General features: G+C 34.3%; 5 protein-coding genes and 1 non-coding gene across 6 annotated transcripts; 3 read left to right on the forward strand and 3 right to left on the reverse strand.

Moving 5' to 3' along the window:
* Positions 1-378: 378 nt before the first annotated feature.
* RO3G_04677 (uncharacterized protein) lies at positions 379-883 on the reverse strand (the record flags this gene model as incomplete). Its single annotated transcript, XM_067659267.1, has 2 exons — positions 379-664; positions 747-883. 2 exons carry the CDS (start codon positions 881-883, stop codon positions 379-381), a joined length of 423 nt encoding a protein of 140 aa, XP_067515368.1.
* An 8024-nt stretch (positions 884-8907) lies between these two features.
* On the reverse strand, positions 8908-8981 carry RO3G_19048. Its single transcript has one exon. It is a non-coding gene; the product is annotated as a tRNA-Val (tRNA).
* A 4557-nt stretch (positions 8982-13538) lies between these two features.
* On the forward strand, positions 13539-13910 carry RO3G_04678 (uncharacterized protein; the record flags this gene model as incomplete). The annotated part of the gene is made up of 1 exon (XM_067659268.1): positions 13539-13910. The coding sequence occupies one exon, from the start codon at positions 13539-13541 to the stop codon at positions 13908-13910; it is 372 nt and encodes a 123-aa protein (XP_067515369.1).
* A 1070-nt stretch (positions 13911-14980) lies between these two features.
* Positions 14981-16045, forward strand: RO3G_04679 (uncharacterized protein; the record flags this gene model as incomplete). Its single annotated transcript, XM_067659269.1, has 4 exons — positions 14981-15364; positions 15434-15694; positions 15764-15937; positions 16016-16045. The coding sequence occupies 4 exons, from the start codon at positions 14981-14983 to the stop codon at positions 16043-16045; spliced, it is 849 nt and encodes a 282-aa protein (XP_067515370.1).
* Positions 16046-17453: 1408 nt separating this feature from the next.
* RO3G_04680 (uncharacterized protein) lies at positions 17454-17849 on the forward strand (the record flags this gene model as incomplete). The annotated part of the gene is made up of 2 exons (XM_067659270.1): positions 17454-17498; positions 17625-17849. 2 exons carry the CDS (start codon positions 17454-17456, stop codon positions 17847-17849), a joined length of 270 nt encoding a protein of 89 aa, XP_067515371.1.
* A 180-nt stretch (positions 17850-18029) lies between these two features.
* On the reverse strand, positions 18030-19127 carry RO3G_04681 (uncharacterized protein; the record flags this gene model as incomplete). The annotated part of the gene is made up of 1 exon (XM_067659271.1): positions 18030-19127. One exon carries the CDS (start codon positions 19125-19127, stop codon positions 18030-18032), a length of 1098 nt encoding a protein of 365 aa, XP_067515372.1.
* Positions 19128-19361: the final 234 nt, after the last annotated feature.

A 19361-nucleotide genomic window follows, 5' to 3' on the forward strand; every position in this document is an offset into this window, starting at 1 on the left:
TCTTCATACAAAGACGACACCTTATCCATTCTGGACAACGACATGCATAATGCTATTATACTATATCGATTATAGCATTCATATTCCGAAAATCGTCGATTTCCAAATAAGGAAATTAGAACTTTTAAAGTCCGACGACATCAAACTTACAACCATCCCTTTGTACATTGCTCTGTCCATATTACCATTGGTTTTGCACATCCAACCGGCTCCAGCATAGGTAATGGCATTCCACAGCATGATATTGCATCCATCGTGTTTAACAGCAATCTTCACGTGATGGCGTTTGAGGCTTTCCCCTGATCGAATCCAAGCCTAGGTGTGTCCATCCAAATTAAATCTATTTATTTTTGTCTCATCTGGCCAAATAACGCGTTCCTAGTCATCTACTGTCGAGTTACTGTGAGCAATACACCAAGAAAGTTTGTTGCGGATATTCTTTGCACTGAGTAATGGCTTCTTTAGCTTCTCAATCGCGCCTAAGACTGTTTTTCGAAGGACTTTATGAACTCTTTCAATACCTACGTTCTTTCCAATATCGTTTTCAAGGCATTTGGTAACCTTTACAGCACTCGGAACGCAATTTTTGGTGAGCTGGCGTACATAGTAATGTTCATCAGCTGCAGACAATACCTTAGATCGACCCCCGTTCGGCCTCATAACACTAGAGCAATGGGTTTTTCGGAGTCTTCTAATCGTACTCTTACCTAAACCCGTCAATTCTTCCATCTCCCGAACCGACTTACTGTAGCGGACAAAACTGGTGCACAAAAATGAAAATCAGTATTGCATCTCCGCCATATGTCTGCGACTTTTGTGGCATATACCATCTGAAAGGCAGTCTAAGGACAATTGGCACTTCAGGCCACGATGGATAAATCATGATATTTACGGTTCAATCGGCGCTATAGCTACATTCCAAATATGGAAATATATATTTTTGGCCATTGCGCATCGATTGGTACCATTTTCGTTTTCCAATTCCGACTATTTGTTGTAGATATCTGCGCTTGAAAATAGGCGGTATGCAATTTTTTTGGGCACGCTCTATATCAATGACTTCTTTACAGATTTTAATAAAACTTTGAACATTTGTGTAACTATATGGTCCAACAATAGGTGTTATAGCTTTGCTAAAATATCTGTATTTGATGAAGAGAAATATGTTAAAAACAGCAATAAAAAAATAGAAATGTCGGAGATTTTGGCGGAGATTTTGCAAAAATACTTTAATCAGTTAGAGCTTATAGTATGCAAATTTGTATTAGAAACAATCGAATAGAAACAATTTTATATGACCCTTCATTTTATAACATATCCGCACTTTTTCTATGATTGCGGAGCGAATATTTGCTTTCACACCCCGAGACTTTGGGAAATAACTTGTCCAATAGTATGCTCTATTGGGTATAAGTTTGAATGGGATCTGAAAAATTGAATTTTGGAGCTCATCTGGCACTGTAAGCATCTGATTTCCTCAGCTTGCCCTCATTTACTTTTGTGAAGGATTAGCAATCGCCAACTCCTTTGTATGTTTCTTGAATTCTAACATTACTGATGTATGGCAGTTATATGAAACATCGATATGGCCGCCAAAATTTTTGCGACCGATTTAGGGTTCTTAGCGTATATGCTATAACAAGGATGTCTTGCAAAGTGGCATCATCCACTGTCCGAGCATGCATACCAAATGGAAGCTTATTTCTAAGCATCTTTTGATGAATGTAATATAGATACTAAGTTTTTTAACTAAATAACATCATTGATATTATGTAAGGATCACATTGCTTCCTCGATTCTTAAAATATCGTTATTTCTTCATTATGGTTCAAACATTAGTCGTAAAAAAACTAATTGTAATTGTTAAGATAATAGAAAACAAGAGGTAAAAACAAAAATAAAGAAACAGTTTGTGAACGTTTCGAGTCTGATCTTTATTTCAGTTTAAGTTAAAGTAAAAATTATTCTAATTGAAGGCAGATATTTATATCTTATTGAGTGAATGACTTGATATCTTGCATTGTAAACGTTCTTCTACTCTTTCAGGTGCTTTATCAAGTGTCATCTCTATTTATGATTATGAAAACTTTTCATTTGTTCTTTTGTATGTCTGTCATAGATTATCTTTTATTCTGGGAATTCCTCACTGATTTGAATAACGTTATTTTACGCGTTATTTCAATTATGTGAAAGATTAGCAATATTCCTGACATTGGATTGGATTTGGTTATTTTAGTTGATACTTCTTCTTATCAAAGAACTCTCATGAATACAATACGTATTTTAAAAGAACATGTTTAATTGGAATTGATTGTATGATCTTATTTAAATAAACTTGTATTTTATTTTATTTTAATTATGATCTTGTATTAAGACTTATATTTATCAACGTTAACTACAATCAGTTACTGTTCTACAACAGTAATAACCTATATACTGTTATATAATATCGTGATATTATTCTTGAATATCATTTAAAAATATTAATGCTTATCGTTTTTATAATGTTTTGTTGATTACAAATCTATTCTTAGTTAAATTTAAATGTTCTAATAAAATGTGTTATTCTCATTATAATTTGAATTAAAAAAAACTGTAAATTATTTTTTATTGGATTTGGTACATTTCTTTGCTACTTTTTTTGTTTTTCGATGTGTGTTTATAGTTCATAGTGTTATGTTCTGGTAAAGGTAATAACAAAGATAAACCAAAAGAATACTTTTTGAGACTGAACTTTATTTAAGACAATCTTAATTGTTAAAAAGAAATCATTACAAAGTCTACTACTTATATTCTTCTATCAGTTGGCGGGTAAATGAGTAGTTATGAGCGTAGATCCAATCATTGACACGTTTGATTGAATAGTGATCACTGAATCGATTATGAAAATTTTTAATTCGTTGTTTTATAGATCTTATTGTTCTTTAACTGATCTGGGAGAATTGTCCCATCTTCAATGAGAGGAAAGATATATTTATATGAAATGCCTCCAGTCAGATCAAAGTTGACTAGGTACCTGATCCATTATTATTCATTTACAGAAATGATGAATAGTAAAGATCATGACTTATTTAGTGTTCATGTTTACTTTATAGAATGAATCTAATAGTGATAGTTTTATATAAAAAAGAAGAAGAGTATATTTTATTTAATAAAGATTTAAATTATTATCTTTTATCAATTTTAATATACTTCTTTTAGTTGTGATTATTCAATGTCCGTTATGATCAGACTCTGTTCTACAACACATAGTAGGTGCAGTGAAAAAATCACAACAGTGAGTACTTTTTAGGCAAAGAAAAATTATAATTAAGCAAGAGCACATGATAATAGCGCTTTTGCTTTGCAAATTAAAGTTAGCATATAGTTATGCTGCTATTTAAGGTTGTCTTTCTGTAAGTGAGTTAATTTGAGTTAAGTTTGCTTGTTAAGTTTGCTTGTAAAGCTTAATTTAAGGTTGTGATTGCCTTGTAAGTTGTTGTTTTATATAGGGTTTAAGCAGATGTTTGATAAGTAGTGACCACCAGATCTTATGTGTAAGATCAATACGATGTTTCTTGATAAAAGTTAAAGTAGAGTAAAAAGTTTAGGTAAACAGGGACTTTCTTGTTAAAGTTTGTTATTTACTGCGTAAAAACATATGATTTATTTAAACTGACCAACAATTTCTTCACAAAAAGATGGGATATATACATATGTATGATATTTTTTTTTCTTTTTTGCTTTTCTTATTTTTTTTGACCATTTTTATATTTTCAACATTTTTTATCTTTTTAACATTTTTTATAATCTTTTATCTTTTAATTTTTTCTATTGCTATTTTTTGTTGGTTTGTGTTTTGAGTTGAGTGTTTTATAGAAGTTTTTTTGAAATTTTGAAAGTAAGATACTGTAGCGACCACCAGATCTTTTATTTAAAATCAAATAAAGGTAAAGATAAAGAAAAATAAAGGGATCAGGAACTTTTTATGAGAAGGTTGCCTGTTTATTGAATAAAATATATAAAATAAAAATGTGAGTAGAACTGTACTGTCCTTTTTCTTCATCTAAATAGTTGGGATATTTATATTGTTAATTTTTTTTTTTCTTTTTGACTTTTCATTTTCTTGACTTTTTCACTTTTTTGACCTTTAACATTTTCTTGACTTTTTTCATTTTTTGACTTCTTTGTTACACCATTTTTTTGACTTCTTTATCACAACATCAACCCTCAAAAAGAAGTTCTTGTGACCTACAAAAACATTTCAGCTCTAAAATAAATAAAAGGGAAAACTTAATCCGTTATCGCAAAAGTATAAAATGGTCATTGGGTGGATTGAACTTGTGACATCAAGATTCAAATGAGCCATATTTCCAATTAAGCTATTTTGTAATTTCTGGAAAAAAGTGGTTTATAAACATCCAATGGACTTCCATAAATATTTTGAAGACCGTTAAACATGTTTAAAAATATTATATGGTGCTTACTATTTTTGAAAATTACCGATGTACCAAATGATATAAAACTAACTGGGAACAAAGGTGCTTCACATAAGAAACGCCCCATTATTCTAGACTAAATCGGGAAATATTCGGAACTTCAAAAATTAAACAGCGCCATTCGATTCTGCTTGCCTTATAACCTTAGTTTCTATTTTTGGATTGTTATTCTAGCTCCGCTATAGCTGTAGATATTATGATTTATCCATCGTGGCCTGAAGTGCCAATCACCCCAGTCTAAAATATACATTATGATATGTAAACGGGAACTGTGTCGGACATCCCTCAGGCATAAGGTCATTTTTAGTGATTTTTTGAATATTTCAATTTTCGCCAAAAATATAGTACTTGTCTAGCCTTCTTTCAATTTTCCTCATATCTCTCCCGTTTGCTATCAGATTTCACGGCTAATGCAAAAGATAGGTCCCGGAGATCGTTGGTCCCAATTAAGCTCCGATCTGTATGAAACTCCGAATATACATTTTTGTACCCCGTAGCATCTTTGATGCCAAATTTGGTAAGATTTCAATCAGCGCATCAGATTCTATTGGCCATTGAATTCACCTTGTCTACCGCCTATTGAAGTGAGGGTCAGTTGTGATATTGATCAGTAGTTTATAGTCGATTAAGAGTGAAAATAAAGTGTAAAAGAAAAACTGATAATCGATGAGACTCTTGAACCTCTTTATTGAGTGAAGACAGGAGAGAGAGCTCATTAAATACAAACTACGTCTGATTTGATAAAATTAATAATTGAGGAACCGAAATTGCACAATGTAAATTACTAAAGTTGTTTATGAGTACTGATGACTGTATAACAAGTAGTGTTATATAGAGGTAGTCTTAAATTATATGACCTGCAGATCTTGAGTGATCTCACATGACATTTGAGTATTTAGTAAGGAAAATACGACACGACTTTTTATTACTAAATACAGACCCCTTCGTAATGCATTCTTGTCGATTATTATGAAGCCCAATGAATGAAGGAGTGCGGCAACGATAGTAAAACTAACATTTGTTAGGTTTATACCTAAGAACCATCTCCTTCATGCATCTATTGAAGCTGCAAATGCGGTTTTCCTTGTGGAATGCACCGATGGATTTCCTTAGGTGACTGCAATCCCATCAGTAAACATGCTCTACTTTTCTCTCATACCAGTTACGCCCATGTAGTTTCATATGACGTAATAATTCGTGCTTCGCTCACTTTGTCACCATCCGAAGGAGTACGGGGCCCATAAGGAGCATTCAATTGGCCAGAAGTACAACCACCACTATGTGATAACGATACACTAAAGCTTGAGTCGGTCAAATAGGAAAATAACCAAGATACAGAGAAAATGCAAAAATACAAAGGGGTGTTTATATTGCGTCCTACAAAAAACCACGCAACATAAGTATCCAATCACATTGATGAATATCTATCCCAAGTCAGAGGTCAAGGTCAACAAAAAAAAGCGCAAAAAACCACTAAAGGAAAGAAAAAAAATTAATTTTATAAGTCTACCGACCCTCACTTCAATAGGCGGTAGACAAGGTGAATTCAATGGCCAATAGAATCTGATGCGCTGATTGAAATCTTACCAAATTTGGCATCAAAGATGCTACGGGGTACAAAAATGTATATTCGGAGTTTCATACAGATCGGAGCTTAATTGGGACCAACGATCTCCGGGACCTATCTTTTGCCCTTGCCGAATTCCCCCTTTTGTTTTGACCCTATTTACTATAACAAAGTACTTGCTTTATATGCTTAAGAAAATAAGCAACTGTAAAAGCGAAGCTCTGAGATTTCGAATACACTTAGTTCGTACGGCAGCAGACCTTTTTAAGGTAGCAAGGATCTCCAAATGGACAATCAACAGGATAAGAAAGGAAGAAAAGAACATCAAGGCTTGTGACCGTGGTAGTCGACCGGTCGTAGTCAGCAAAATAACTAATGCAATCATCCGCCTAAAGTTTCGACAAGGATCTTTACACACAGCTTCTGATGCTCAGCTCTTTTTGAGGTCCTTAGGATACAGTAGTAGCAAACTGTCAGTCAGAAGGCAGTGTAGGAAGCTAGATTTTGAGTCTGGAACTAAGGAATCGAAGATTTTCATTAGCTGTATAAGCCAGAAAAAGCGATGAAAGTGGTATCACGACAAACCATCGCATACTATAGAGGGCTGGAAGTTCATCACCTTTAGCAATGAAAAAAAAATGAAGGTTATGAGTGCAGATAGTATACACTAATATTGGAAGCAAGTCGAGCAACTTTAGCGATCTTTTTACGGTGATCAAACAATGAAGCATGTTGGTTGCTCTGTTACATTTTAAGGCTGTATTAGATATTGAGGACCAAGATATTTGTGTCAAGTATACGATGCTGTAATAAATTCATAGGTATACACATGTATTTTGCTTACTACATACCACAAAAGCCTAGGGTATAGTGGTCTAAAATATCGTAATCTCTCGTTTCAGCATGACAATGACACAAAGCACAAGACAAGACATGCCACAAAATCAATATTTGATAGCAGGACTTCTGTGCTAAAGGGTTAGTTACCACTAATCCCGGCTTAAGCCTTCTTAAGCATGTCTGGTGGCAATTGAAGGCAAAGCTATGACGATACGACACTAGACCAAAAAGGATAGATGATCTTTGGAAAAGAATAGTTAAAGAGCTGGGCTCTTTTACTGAAAGTGATATACACACATACTACTAGCATATGCCAAGAAGAATATTCGATAATCTCAAGAGATGAGATGATTATACAAAGTCTTAGATTTTAGCCACTTTGCGGTTTTTAGAAAATATAGATTTTTATAAATGAAAAGCATGCTCTTCGCTCAGTTTTAACAATGTCATGCTAGGAATACACGTAAATTACAATGGCCAGTATATCTTCCTTCTAATATAGTTTCATGACTATCGCAATTATCGTGAGTAAGTAATAGTGGTTAAAAGCTGAAAAAAATTTTTGTGCACCAGTTTTGTCCGCTACTGTACCTTGTTTAAGGAAAGTAATAGCTTGAAATATCATATCTTCTGGGACTTGTTTCACGTTGAGATTTAATGAGCGCGTTATAGCCGAGTAGGAGTTTAAAATTTCCGCAGATGTTAATTAGGACATCGGATACGTTTGCGATGCTAATACATTCAGTTTGGTGATTGTATGCAAGTTGTTGATGGATATTTTGTAGATATTCTGATTTTTTCAATATGCTCCCAAAACTGTCCCAATGCACCGGTCATTTTTTACATTCATTATCTCCGTCTGTGCTACATAACTTGAGAAGCAGTCTGTACCACGTACATCTACACCGCCACAGCTTTCAAATGAGGTACAACAAGGCATACTTTACACAATCAGTAATCGCACCATTGACGGTAAAAGACAAAATTACAAAACATTGGGACAGTTTTGGGAGTCACTGTATAATAAAGAAAGAATTATACTTAATTAGCATAATTTAGCTAATCTATATGCTGAATTTGGTTAAAAGGATTTTTATTTTTCGGCTGATTGCCTCAAGAAAATGGCTGATTGTATTTTTTAAATTCAGCTAATTTTTTCAAAAGTTTGGCGAATAATTTCTGAAAAGAGTGTACAAAACGTCAAAAATTAAAGCTTGAAAGTAGTTTCGGAGTTCACATCTTCATTGTAACTTGTTAGTACTTGGGACTTGGCTTGTGTTAAAGTGATGTAGATTTATTTAATTTGAGGTTTGAAGTCTTGAATGACTTGAGTTTAGGTAACTTGATTGAACGTTTAACGGTTCTTTTGATAGAGTAAATTATCTTTGAGTAGTGACCACCAGATCGTTATAGATCAATAAGGTTAAGAATAAGATTGTTTTATAAAAGATAAAAATAAAAGGGACCTTTCTTGATCTGCGATAGCTCGGGTATCAGATCAGAAAGAATAAGTAAAAATAAAAAGAAAAGAAAAAGGTAATTGTGACCCAATAAGAAAAGATTGCTTTTTTTAAGCGCAAGAAGATATGATTTATTGGATATCGAATATTTGTTAAAAATAATTATCATATTTATATATAAAAATGTCATATCTTTTTATTCTATATATGGATATTTGTGTTGCTTTCCTTTTAATGAAGTTCATGTTCAACAAGTTACAAGCTATGACTCACAAGAGAGTTGTTTATATTCAATATCAACATGACTCATGAATTATGACAATACTTGTATATACCTCAGTTCTGTAAAGTAATATAAATAGACCCAATAATTATTAGAAATAAAAGGACAATTATCTACTACCTAATCTTTAAGACCATATACTTATATTTCCTTTTACATACATTACTATAAAGAACACGACAAAAATATGGGGCGCCTTTTGTCTCTTGTCATGAACTGTAATTATACATGCTTGTATCAGGAACTAAATTTTCGTTCGTGGAGCAATAGTTGCAAAAATGATCCCGTCCGGGTTCGAACCGAAGACCTTCGCCGTGTAAAGGCGACGCGATGACCAACTACGCCACAGGACCACTTTCCTTTTGATATGTGGCTAAGTCCATCTCTTCGTCTTACATTTAATCACGTGTCACTGGAAATAATCGTGCAAATTTGTTCACAGATATATTATCAATCTTGCGAAAGAGCTTAGAATCGTGTGACATCGGGTAACTGATTGTTTATCGCACTGCCTCCTGTCTCTGCCACAAACCGTTTAAACCGTCGTTAATCTTTTGGTTAAGAGATGTTACAAGATTTGTGGCAGAGACAGGAGACTGCTGGCACATTTATTCACTAATTGATCTCGCAAGACGCAACTTCCATCAGTTATGTTATGGCTCCTGTTTATTATCCATTTAATATCTAATGGTGCTCGGCAGCCAATGATACTTTTCAAATCAATGCTTTATTTGTCTTTTTGGTCTTTTATAAACCACTCATATTGCTTTATATACAGGTTTTATTGACCACTCATATTGCTTTATATACTTCTTTATAGACCACTCATATAGCTTATATACTTCTTTATTAACCATTCATATTGTAATAAATATTGCTTCATATATACAAAAAAAACTGGGATTTGGTTTATAAAAATAGCTTTTTTTTATTTAAATAAAGTAATATTAACAATATATAGTATTTCTTTGCTCGTAGCGTTTTAAAAGTTTACTTGAGTTACCTAATGTCATCAAAATAGCAGCATCTAATCTAAAAATACATCAATTAATCTCGTGGAACTCAAAAGGTCCTCACGAGAAAAAAAAAAAAGCCAAGCTCAAGGATGCAAAGACACAAGGATTCAAAGATTCAAGGAAGCAAAGACTTGGACACTCAAATCAAAAGAAGAAAAGACATCAGTACTCAAGAACCAAAGCGAACACAGAAAAAAAGATAAAAAGATGCCAAAGCAAAGCAGAATTCATCTATAATAAACATTAGCGATCCTGTATGTATTGTAAAAATAATTGTACCTTTCTTTAGATAGACCAGAAAACTAGCTAAGCTTATACCAACAAATAAAGAAAAGGGAAGCAGTATGCATCTACAATAGTTATTAGCTATGGAGGATATGTAGTAAAAGTAATAATACCTTGCTTTAGATGGGCCAGGAAAAAAAAAGAAAAGAAGAAAAGAAGAAAAAACACGCCATCCAAGCTTGTGCCAACAAGTAAAAGAAGAAGCAACGGTAGTCTTGAGAAAGAGACTTTATAAAGAAAGCAAGAAATACGGTTTTACTAAAGTACAAGTACCATTAGAACAGGAATGGAATGTATAAAATATTAAGAACTTACCTTTTATAAAAAAGGGAAGAAAAAAAAAAAAAAAAAGAGAAGTGCTTTTTTTGTAGCCTTATTTTTACCAACGTTACACTTATTCACTGTCTATCTATGTTATAAATCAAATACAGTTTTTTTGCACGAAGATTACATTTAATGGTATCCCAAAAGATAACTTATACGTTGTTTGAACAGGTTTTATTACTTGAGTGCAATATCTTTAACATGGAGAGTATTCTTTTTTCTTTTTTTTCTTTTTTTTTTACTTGAAATAAAAAAAAAAAAGAGTCGGCAACTTAACGCACTGTAGCAGTAAAACAGCTTTTTTTCCTCCCTGGTTTTGTTTCATGGAATACACTAGATGTTCAAGGTACAAAAGATAAAAAAGAAAGCTCAAGTTCTGGTCAAATGCAAGTTTATAAAAAAAAATAATAGCAACCAAGTCTAATGTTGGTTTCTTTTTTTTTTCTTACATTAGGAATTCCTAATGGGACACATTCTGATGACGAACATGAACCTCATGAGCAAAGTTGTTCTTTCCAATACGATAAAACTATAAGAATAACAGTCTTATATTGTTGCTTGTTACTGAAAAGTTATTTTTGGTAAAGAAAGTTGTCATTGCTCACATCTCTAATGGCTAATGGCTAAAGGCAAATTACACCCATGTGCAAACATAAAGTAAGTAATGAACTAGTATAAGCTTAAAAACATATATTCTTTTATTATATCTGTCATAAAAAATAATAAAGCAATATATTTATTTGATAAACAAAAGTGTTTTGTATGTATTTGTTAATTATAACTGCCTTGTAACAAAATGTTAGCAGAGCTTCTTTATTTTTTATTCTTTTAGAATATACACGTATTCTTTTTTTATAATGTAAAAGTAGTTTGCATTTCTATGAAGTGTAATTGTTGTTAGATTAGTGTTTTCATTTGAACAATGAACTTTCTATTGCTAGACTCGTTTTTTTTTACTTACTTTTTTTTTTACTTACTTTTTTTTTCACCAGGTCATTTTTTTTCCCAAACATAATTATTTTTTTACGTTTTGTAACACGTTTGTAATGATCTAAGCTAAAAACCACAGGCTGCCTTCCTAATATGTATTCTTCTGAACAAAATAATCGCAAAATGCTTTTGGTTTCCGCTTTTTGCCCTCAAAAATAAAAAAAGAAGACATCGGTCTTTCAACAGTAGAGGGGAACAGGCTTTCCAAAAAAAGATCATCTGTAAAAAAAACAGACACTTTTTTAAAACGTGAATAACTTTATGAATACTTACCCTACAAAAAAAACAAAAATACTGTTCAATTTCTTTATTTTTTTCGCACCTGAGTCTTTTTTCAAAATTCAAAAGTGACCAATACAGCGAAAGTTAAAATTTTTCTTCAAAAGCCATAAATATGTGTTAACCAAAAAATGTTCAATCTTGCGATATGCTTTATCCAATTGGAACGATTATTTGCAGTGAGTGAAACACTGCAAATAATCGTGCAAACTCTGCGAACCGTTAATTGTTAGGTATATGCTTTTATGTTCAGCGATATGAAAATCTGTGATTGAATGCATATTTATGCCGACGTCAACATCTGCACCGTTTATTGACCTATGATTCTATTATTTATTCTGCGTTTTGCTAATGCAGATACTGACGGGAGTGATAATTCAGAGTTCTAAGTAGATTTAATCCTTACTCTGCGAGGACGTCTATCTTGGTAGCTGCTTTTCATAGTCTTTCCTACGTCAGAAAAAAATTGGGGACCAATGATACTTTTCAAATCAATGCTTTATTTGTCTTTTTGTTCTTTATAAACCACTCATATTGCCTTATAAACTTCTTTATCGACCACTCATATTGCTTTATATACTTCTTTATGAACCACTTATATTGCTTTATATACACAAAAAAATAGGGATTTGGTTTATAAAAATAGCTTTTTTTTTATTTAAATAAAATAATAATAATAATATAGAGTATTTCTTTGCTTGTAGTGCTTTAAAAGCTTATTTGACTTACCTATTGTCACCAAAATAGCATCATCTAATCTAAAAATACATCAATTAATCTCGTGGAACTCAAAAGATTCTCATGAGAAAAAAAAAAGCCAAGCTCAAGGATGCAAAGACACAAGGATTCAAAGATTCAAGGATTCAAGGGCTTGAGCACTCAAAGCAAAAGAAGGAAAGACATCAGTACTCAAGAACCAAAGCAAGGGCGAGAAAGAAATAGTAAAGGCCAAAGCAAAGTAGCACGTATCTATAATACACTACCTCAAAAAATTGTTCATTTTGAACCGCCTTTTACACATTTCGTACTGAATCTGCTTCGCATAATCCCCAATCAGCGCTCAGCACAAACCATTATGAAACACTGCTTCTCAGCTATTTACTACACTGTAAGCATATCACGTGCTATGCGTAAATGCTGGAAAATATCCAATCAAAAATCAAAATCAAAATGAACAATTTTTTGGGTTTTTTTGAATATGAACTAAATTTACGCCTATGTTCCCAAATAACATAGGACTAACTCGTGACTGCTATCATAATTTTTACCCGTGACTACTTCTGCTATTCCAAGGCAGCCCTGGTCGATTTTGGTTTTTTTTGCTTTCCCATTGTAATCTCTCATTGCTCCATCTCGACATTTCAAGTAATGGTAAATTGCGAAATTTCAGAAACCCAACGAAATGCAATTATTTCTGCTTTAAGAAGAGGAAAGTCGTACGATGCTATCAGCAACGAGTTACATGTTTCTAAAGGGTCTATTTCGAACATTGCGAAAGAAGTAGACCATCACTCCGTATTGCAAGCAGGTCAACCCAAGAAACTTAACATATACGACGCGCGCCTTGTATTGCGCAGGTTCAATGCTGGTGTGTACAAGACCGGAGAGCACGCTGCCAGAGACTTAAGTGGCTTAGGTTCGGATATTTGCAGCCAGACCGTGCGAAACCTTCTTAAAAGCTCCAAATTTCAATTTCGACGAAAACCAACAGCTCTTCCTTTAACGCATTCTTCCCAAAAGGCGCTCCTTCAGTTTGCCAAGAAGCATATAGGTTGGACAGAGGAAGCCTGGAAAGGAGTAGTCTTTAGCGACAAAACAAAAATCAATCGCTTGGGTTCAGATGGTAAACAATGGACTTGAGTACAAGAAGGAAGGCCTCTGCAGGATCACAACGCCAACCAAACTTATGAGCATGGAGGCGGTAGTATACTACTTTGGAGCTGTTTGACAGCAAACGGAGTTGGATATATCACTCAAGTACTCGGAATCTTAGATTCAGAGCTGTATTGCAAGATTATGACGGAGGATATGCTCCCTTCATTAGAAAAATACGATATGTCAAAGGATGACATTATATTTCAACATGATAACAATCCAAAGCATACATCTAGACTAACACAAAAATGGTTCGTAGATAACAAGGTGCAGCTACTGGATTGGACATCATATTCACCCGACTTAAATCCTATAGAGAATTTATGGAATTACTTAAAAGTCCGGCTGTATGCTTATGAAACTGCACTCTTAAGTATGAAAGAACTGTTTGAACGGGTTGCAGATATTTGGTACAATGAAATTACAAAGGAATACTGCGAGCAGTTCGTATGCAGCATGCCGCAAAGACTACAACTTGTTTTAAAAGAAAAGGGCGGTGAGATTAATTATTAGCTAATAAAATAAAAAATGTCGACAAAAACCCAAAAAATTGTTCATTTTGATTTTGATTTTTGATTGGATATTTTCCAGCATTTACGCATAGCACGTGATATGCTTACAGTGTAGTAAATAGCTGAGAAGCAGTGTTTCATAATGGTTTGTGCTGAGCGCTGATTGGGGATTATGCGAAGCAGATTCAGTACGAAATGTGTAAAAGGCGGTTCAAAATGAACAATTTTTTGAGGTAGTGTAATTATTAGCTATTGAGTATACGTAGTAGAAGTAATAGTACCTTTCTTTAGATAGGCCAGAAGACTAGCTAAGCTTATACCAACAAATAAAAAAGGAAGCAGCATGTATCTATGATAATTATTAGCTATATAGGTTATGTAATAGAAGTAATAGTACCTTGCTTTAGATGGGTTCAGAAAAAACAAAGCTAGCTAAGCTTATACCAATAAGTAAAGAAAAGGGAAGCAACACGCATCTATAATAGCTATTAGCAATCGAGTATATAGTAAAAGTGATAGTACCTTGCTTTAGATGGAACAGGAAAAAAAAAGAAAAAAAAAAGACACTAGTTAAGCTTATACCAACAAGTAAAGGAAGCAACGATAATCCTGGGAAAGAGACTTTATAAAGACCATTTCAAACATCAAGAAAGCAACCGATATTATTTTACTAAAGTAAAAGCACCATTAGAGCAGGAATATAGTATATATAATATGAAGAACTTACCTTTTATGAAGATTGTTTTTTTAAAAAAAAAAAAAAAAAAAGGGAAAAAAAATACTTTTTTTTATAGTCTCATTTTACTAGTGTTACAACTATTCGGTATCAGTCAAATCTAATAACCATGAAAGCTCGTTCTAACGCTATTTTTGAAATTAGAGCAGCTATTAGAATATTCAAAAAGCTTGTTTATATATTGTTAAATTTATTCTTTAGTTAACTTTAACATCTTCAACCCAAATAGTGTTTTCTTTTTAAAAAAAAGAGAGTACAAAAGAAACAGAAGAATATAAAAAAAACATTGTAGGACATTTTTCTTTTTTTTCCTTCTTTATACTTATTCTAAAAAAATGTCCAGACGAGTCGCCACCCCCATCAACGTTCCCAGCAATGCCCCCAAAAGGGCAAGAGTTTCCATGGGCATTGCTGGATCATCGTCCACTGTTGTTCCTTCTCCTTCTTCTTCTCTTTCTTCTGCTCCCGCTCCCGCTCCTGCTCCTGTTTCCGCTTCTGCTTCCGTTGCAAGCTTTGGCAGCCATACTGGTGCAGAGGCCGTTGGAGCAGCCTCTGCTCTCACACCAGAGATGATGGCTGCCCAAATGCAGTTTTTTGCTCAAATGTGGCAACAGCAACAACTGCAGCAGCAGCAGCAGCAGCACCCAGTTCAACAGCCACAGCAAGGGCAGCAGTATGTTGATGTGGCTGAGATCAACAGGATCAAAAAGCAGTGTAGTGTAAGTTTAAAATTAAAGTATCAATTAGCAAATACAATTTAATAACTTTGTTTCTTACTTACATTATAGGATCACATAGCTGATCATTACCGTGAATACTTGGTTGGCCGTGGCATCAAGTTTGATACACTCAAGTCCATCACCGACAAGGCCAACAGAAAAGTAAAAAATCTGTTGCGCGATGAAGTCAGGAAGCACCAACGCTTCAATGGCCTGACTGATTCGCAAGTATTCACCATGATTAGAAGCAAGTTCTATTACATGGTGGATAAGGCAAATGGGAAAGCTGTGACGACACCAACGTCAGCCTGCCGCAGCCGCGTAAATGCAGTAAGTACTTGATATTTAAAAATTGTAATATAAAATGCCTATAATACTTACATCAATACTTTATAATAGAAACTCCTTAACAGGAGGGTTGCTTACAACGCTAACGCAGCTGCATACCAAGCACGGTTCCCATTTGCCGAAAAGATCTTGACGGTTGATTGGACCTCTGATGAGGAGAATGGCCCAGAAGATGAAGATGGCCGTACGTTTATTGTCAAACGGCCATCATTCAGAAGTGAAAAAGTAAGTATGACATATCAATAAATCTCATTTTCTAATATACAGTAGCGGACAAAACTGGTGCACAAAACTTTTTTTCAGCTTTTAACTACCATTACTTGCTCATGGTGAATGCAATAGCTATGAACCTGTATTAGAAGGAAGATATACTAGCCATTGTAACTTACGTGTATTCCTAGCATGACATTGTTAAAACTGAGCGAAGAGCATGCTTTTCATTTATAAAATTCTATATTTCTAAAACCCGCAAAAGTGGCTAAAATCTAAGACTTTGTATAACCATCTCATCTCTTGATATCATTGAATATACAACTTGGCACATGCTAGAAGTATACGTGTATATCACGATTAGTAAAAGAGCCAAACTCTTTAACTATTCTTTTCCAAAGAGAATCTACCCTTTTTGATCTAGAGTCGTATGGTCTTGGCGTTGCCTTCAATTGCCCACCGAGTATGCTTAAGAAGAATTAGGCCGGGATTAGTTGCAACTAACTCTTTAGCACAGAAGCCCTGCTATCAAATATTGAGTTTGTGGCATGCCTTGCCTTGTGCTTTGTGTCATTGTCATGCTGAAACGAGAGATTACGATATTTTAGACCACTATACCCTAGGCTTTCGTGGTATGTAGTAAGCGAGATACATGTGTATACCTATGACTTTATTACGGCATCGTATACTTGACACAAATATCCTGGTCCTCAATATCTAATACAGCCTTAAAATGTAACAGAGCAGCCAGCATGCTTCATTGTTTGATCACCGTAAAAATATCGCTAAGGTTGCTCGACTTGCTTTCAATATTAGTGTATATTATCTGCACTCATAACATTCATGTTTCTTTCATTGCTAAAGATGATGAACTTCCAGCCCTCTATAGTATGCGATGGTTTGTCGTGATACCACTTTCATCGCTTTTTCTGGCTTATACAGCTAATGAAAATCTTCGATTCCTTAGTTCCAGACTCAAAATCTAGCTTCCTACAGTGCCTTCTGACTGACAGTTTGCTAATACTGTATCCTAAGGTCCTCAAAAAGAGCTGAGCATCAGAAACTGTGCGTAAAGGTCCTTGTCGAAACTTTAGGCGGATGATTGCATTAGTTATTTTGCTAACTACGACCTGTCGACTACCACGGTCACAAGCCTTGATGTTCTTTTCTTCCTTTCTTATCCTGTTGATTGTCCATTTGGAGATTCTTGCTACCCTAAAAAGGTTTGCTGCCGTACGAACTAAGTGTATTCGAAATCTCAGAGATTCGCGTTTACAGTTACTTATTTTCTTAAGCATATAAGGCAAGTACTTTGTCATAGTGAATAGGGTGAAAACAAAAGGGGGAATTCAATGGGAAATACAAAATAAGCATGGGTTTATGTATTTTTCAAGAGCCACTAAAGCTCACTAATATACTGTGAGATCTGAAAGCAAACGGGAGAGATATGAGGAAAATTGAAGGAAGGCTAGACAAGTACTATATTTTTGGCGAAAATTGAAATACTCAAAAAATCACTAAAAATGACCTTATGCCTGAGGGATGCCCGACACAGTTCCCGTTTACATATCATAATGTATATTTTAGACTGCCTTTCAGATGGTATATGCCACAAAAGTCGCAGACATATGGCGGAGATGCAATACTGATTTTCATTTTTGTGCACCAGTTTTGTCCGCTACAGTACCTTAATTGCCTACAGGTAGTGGAATTCCACAAAGAGCTTCAGAAAGGGTACAAAGAATTACTAAAGAAAAAGGGAGCTCCACCAACAATTAGAAGAAGAGTGCAAAATGTTGAGATGGAGGTCCCAGATAAACTCGATCATGAGTACTACCCTTCCTGGGCTTTTTCTTCCCCTGCTCTTGGCTTCCCCACTTCTGTTTCTGGTCCTTCCTCCTCTGCTGCTGCGAACCCAATGCCATAGGCATCCGCTTTTTTGTTTCCTTTTTTTTTTGTTTCTTGTTTTGTTGCCTCTTATCAAATTGAATAAACATTTGTTAAAAAAAAACTAGTCTATTGAATGATTCTTTAGTAAAATATATAAAATAATAATAATGATAATGATAAAAATAATGATAAATGATTGAATTGTTTTTCATATTTGCTACATATAAATCTTTCTTGGAAGAGAGAGAGTGAGAATATGATTGTCAATGTAAGGCTTGACAGCAACAGGATTGTAAATGCGATGAATCGGAAGTATGTTTTGTCTTGACACAGGTTCATACTGGTTCTTCCACACTTGGATGCCAGTACCATCAAAGGAGGGGAAATGTTGGGACGCATGACTGTACCAATTGACAAATGCAAAGTAATGAGTGTTGTTACCAAATGAATGAGTAAAAAAATATGATATTTGACCAATGCGCAGTTGATTGTCGACAATGGCCTGAATGAATGATGATGGTGATGATGATAATGAATTTGCACTTGCTGGCTGATAAAGCTGTCCAAGCAAAGTGATTTTTTTGAATGAGTGTATGGTGGTATCAATGTATGTATTTGTTATCATAGGTGCATAGGTGTTCATATAGTAATTTTTTAAAGCATCACAATGCTCATGGCATATAAGTTCTGTTTTCTTGTTGAATTTTAAAGGAAAGGATGATGGTGGTAGAGGCTCACTACCAGTGATCGTCGAATTGAATAAACTAGGCCCGTCTATGAAACGAGAGTAGTCAAATGGCGTTAAACCACTCTCGTCACTCGTAACCTCGCCTATCTCTTCTATCGATTTCACCAATAGGAGCATATCTTCGTTGTTTGTGTTAATGAATGAATGTAATGAATGTATGAGGTCTTGCGTATGAACATTTTGTGTAAACATAATGGCATAGGTTGTTTCGAAGCCTGTCTTGAAATTAATATTAATATTTTTTATATTACCATTAAGGCGTTCGAAACCATAAAGCCAAAAGGCATAAGAAGGACCAAAGTCCAAAAAGCATTCCTTCAGATGCATGTGCATATGCATATTGGGGGTTGTCATAGAGTTTCCATACAATTGAACACATGACTTGTCAAAATTCTTAAAAAGTGAATGCGCCATTTCTATGTCTTCAACTGTAATCAAGGGGCCGGTGATCAACTTCACAGCTTCAACATACTGCATCCAAACATCGAAGTGCTCTCTTGTCAGCTTTTGTTTCAAGAGGAAAGGCGAAAGCACAACACACCACGTTCTCCACTCGTCAGATTTCATATTGCTGAAAGAACTTTCAACCTTGGCTTTTTTTTTTTAAAAAAAAATTGTTAGCTTGAACATAAATTAAAGTTTTTTATACAGTGGGTCAAAAAACTGCACCAACGCAACTCAGTTTTTCGGAAATACCAGTATAGCTCTGTCAGTTTAACAGTAAACATTACGAAACTTGGAACAAAAAGAGTTAATACTGTTACTATTTATTGATAAAAGTTTCAAAGTCAGTTGCGGAGT

This window comes from Rhizopus delemar, genomic scaffold, assembly GCF_000149305.1.
Source record: "Rhizopus delemar RA 99-880 supercont3.3 genomic scaffold, whole genome shotgun sequence".
NCBI lineage: Eukaryota > Fungi > Mucoromycota > Mucoromycetes > Mucorales > Rhizopodaceae > Rhizopus > Rhizopus delemar.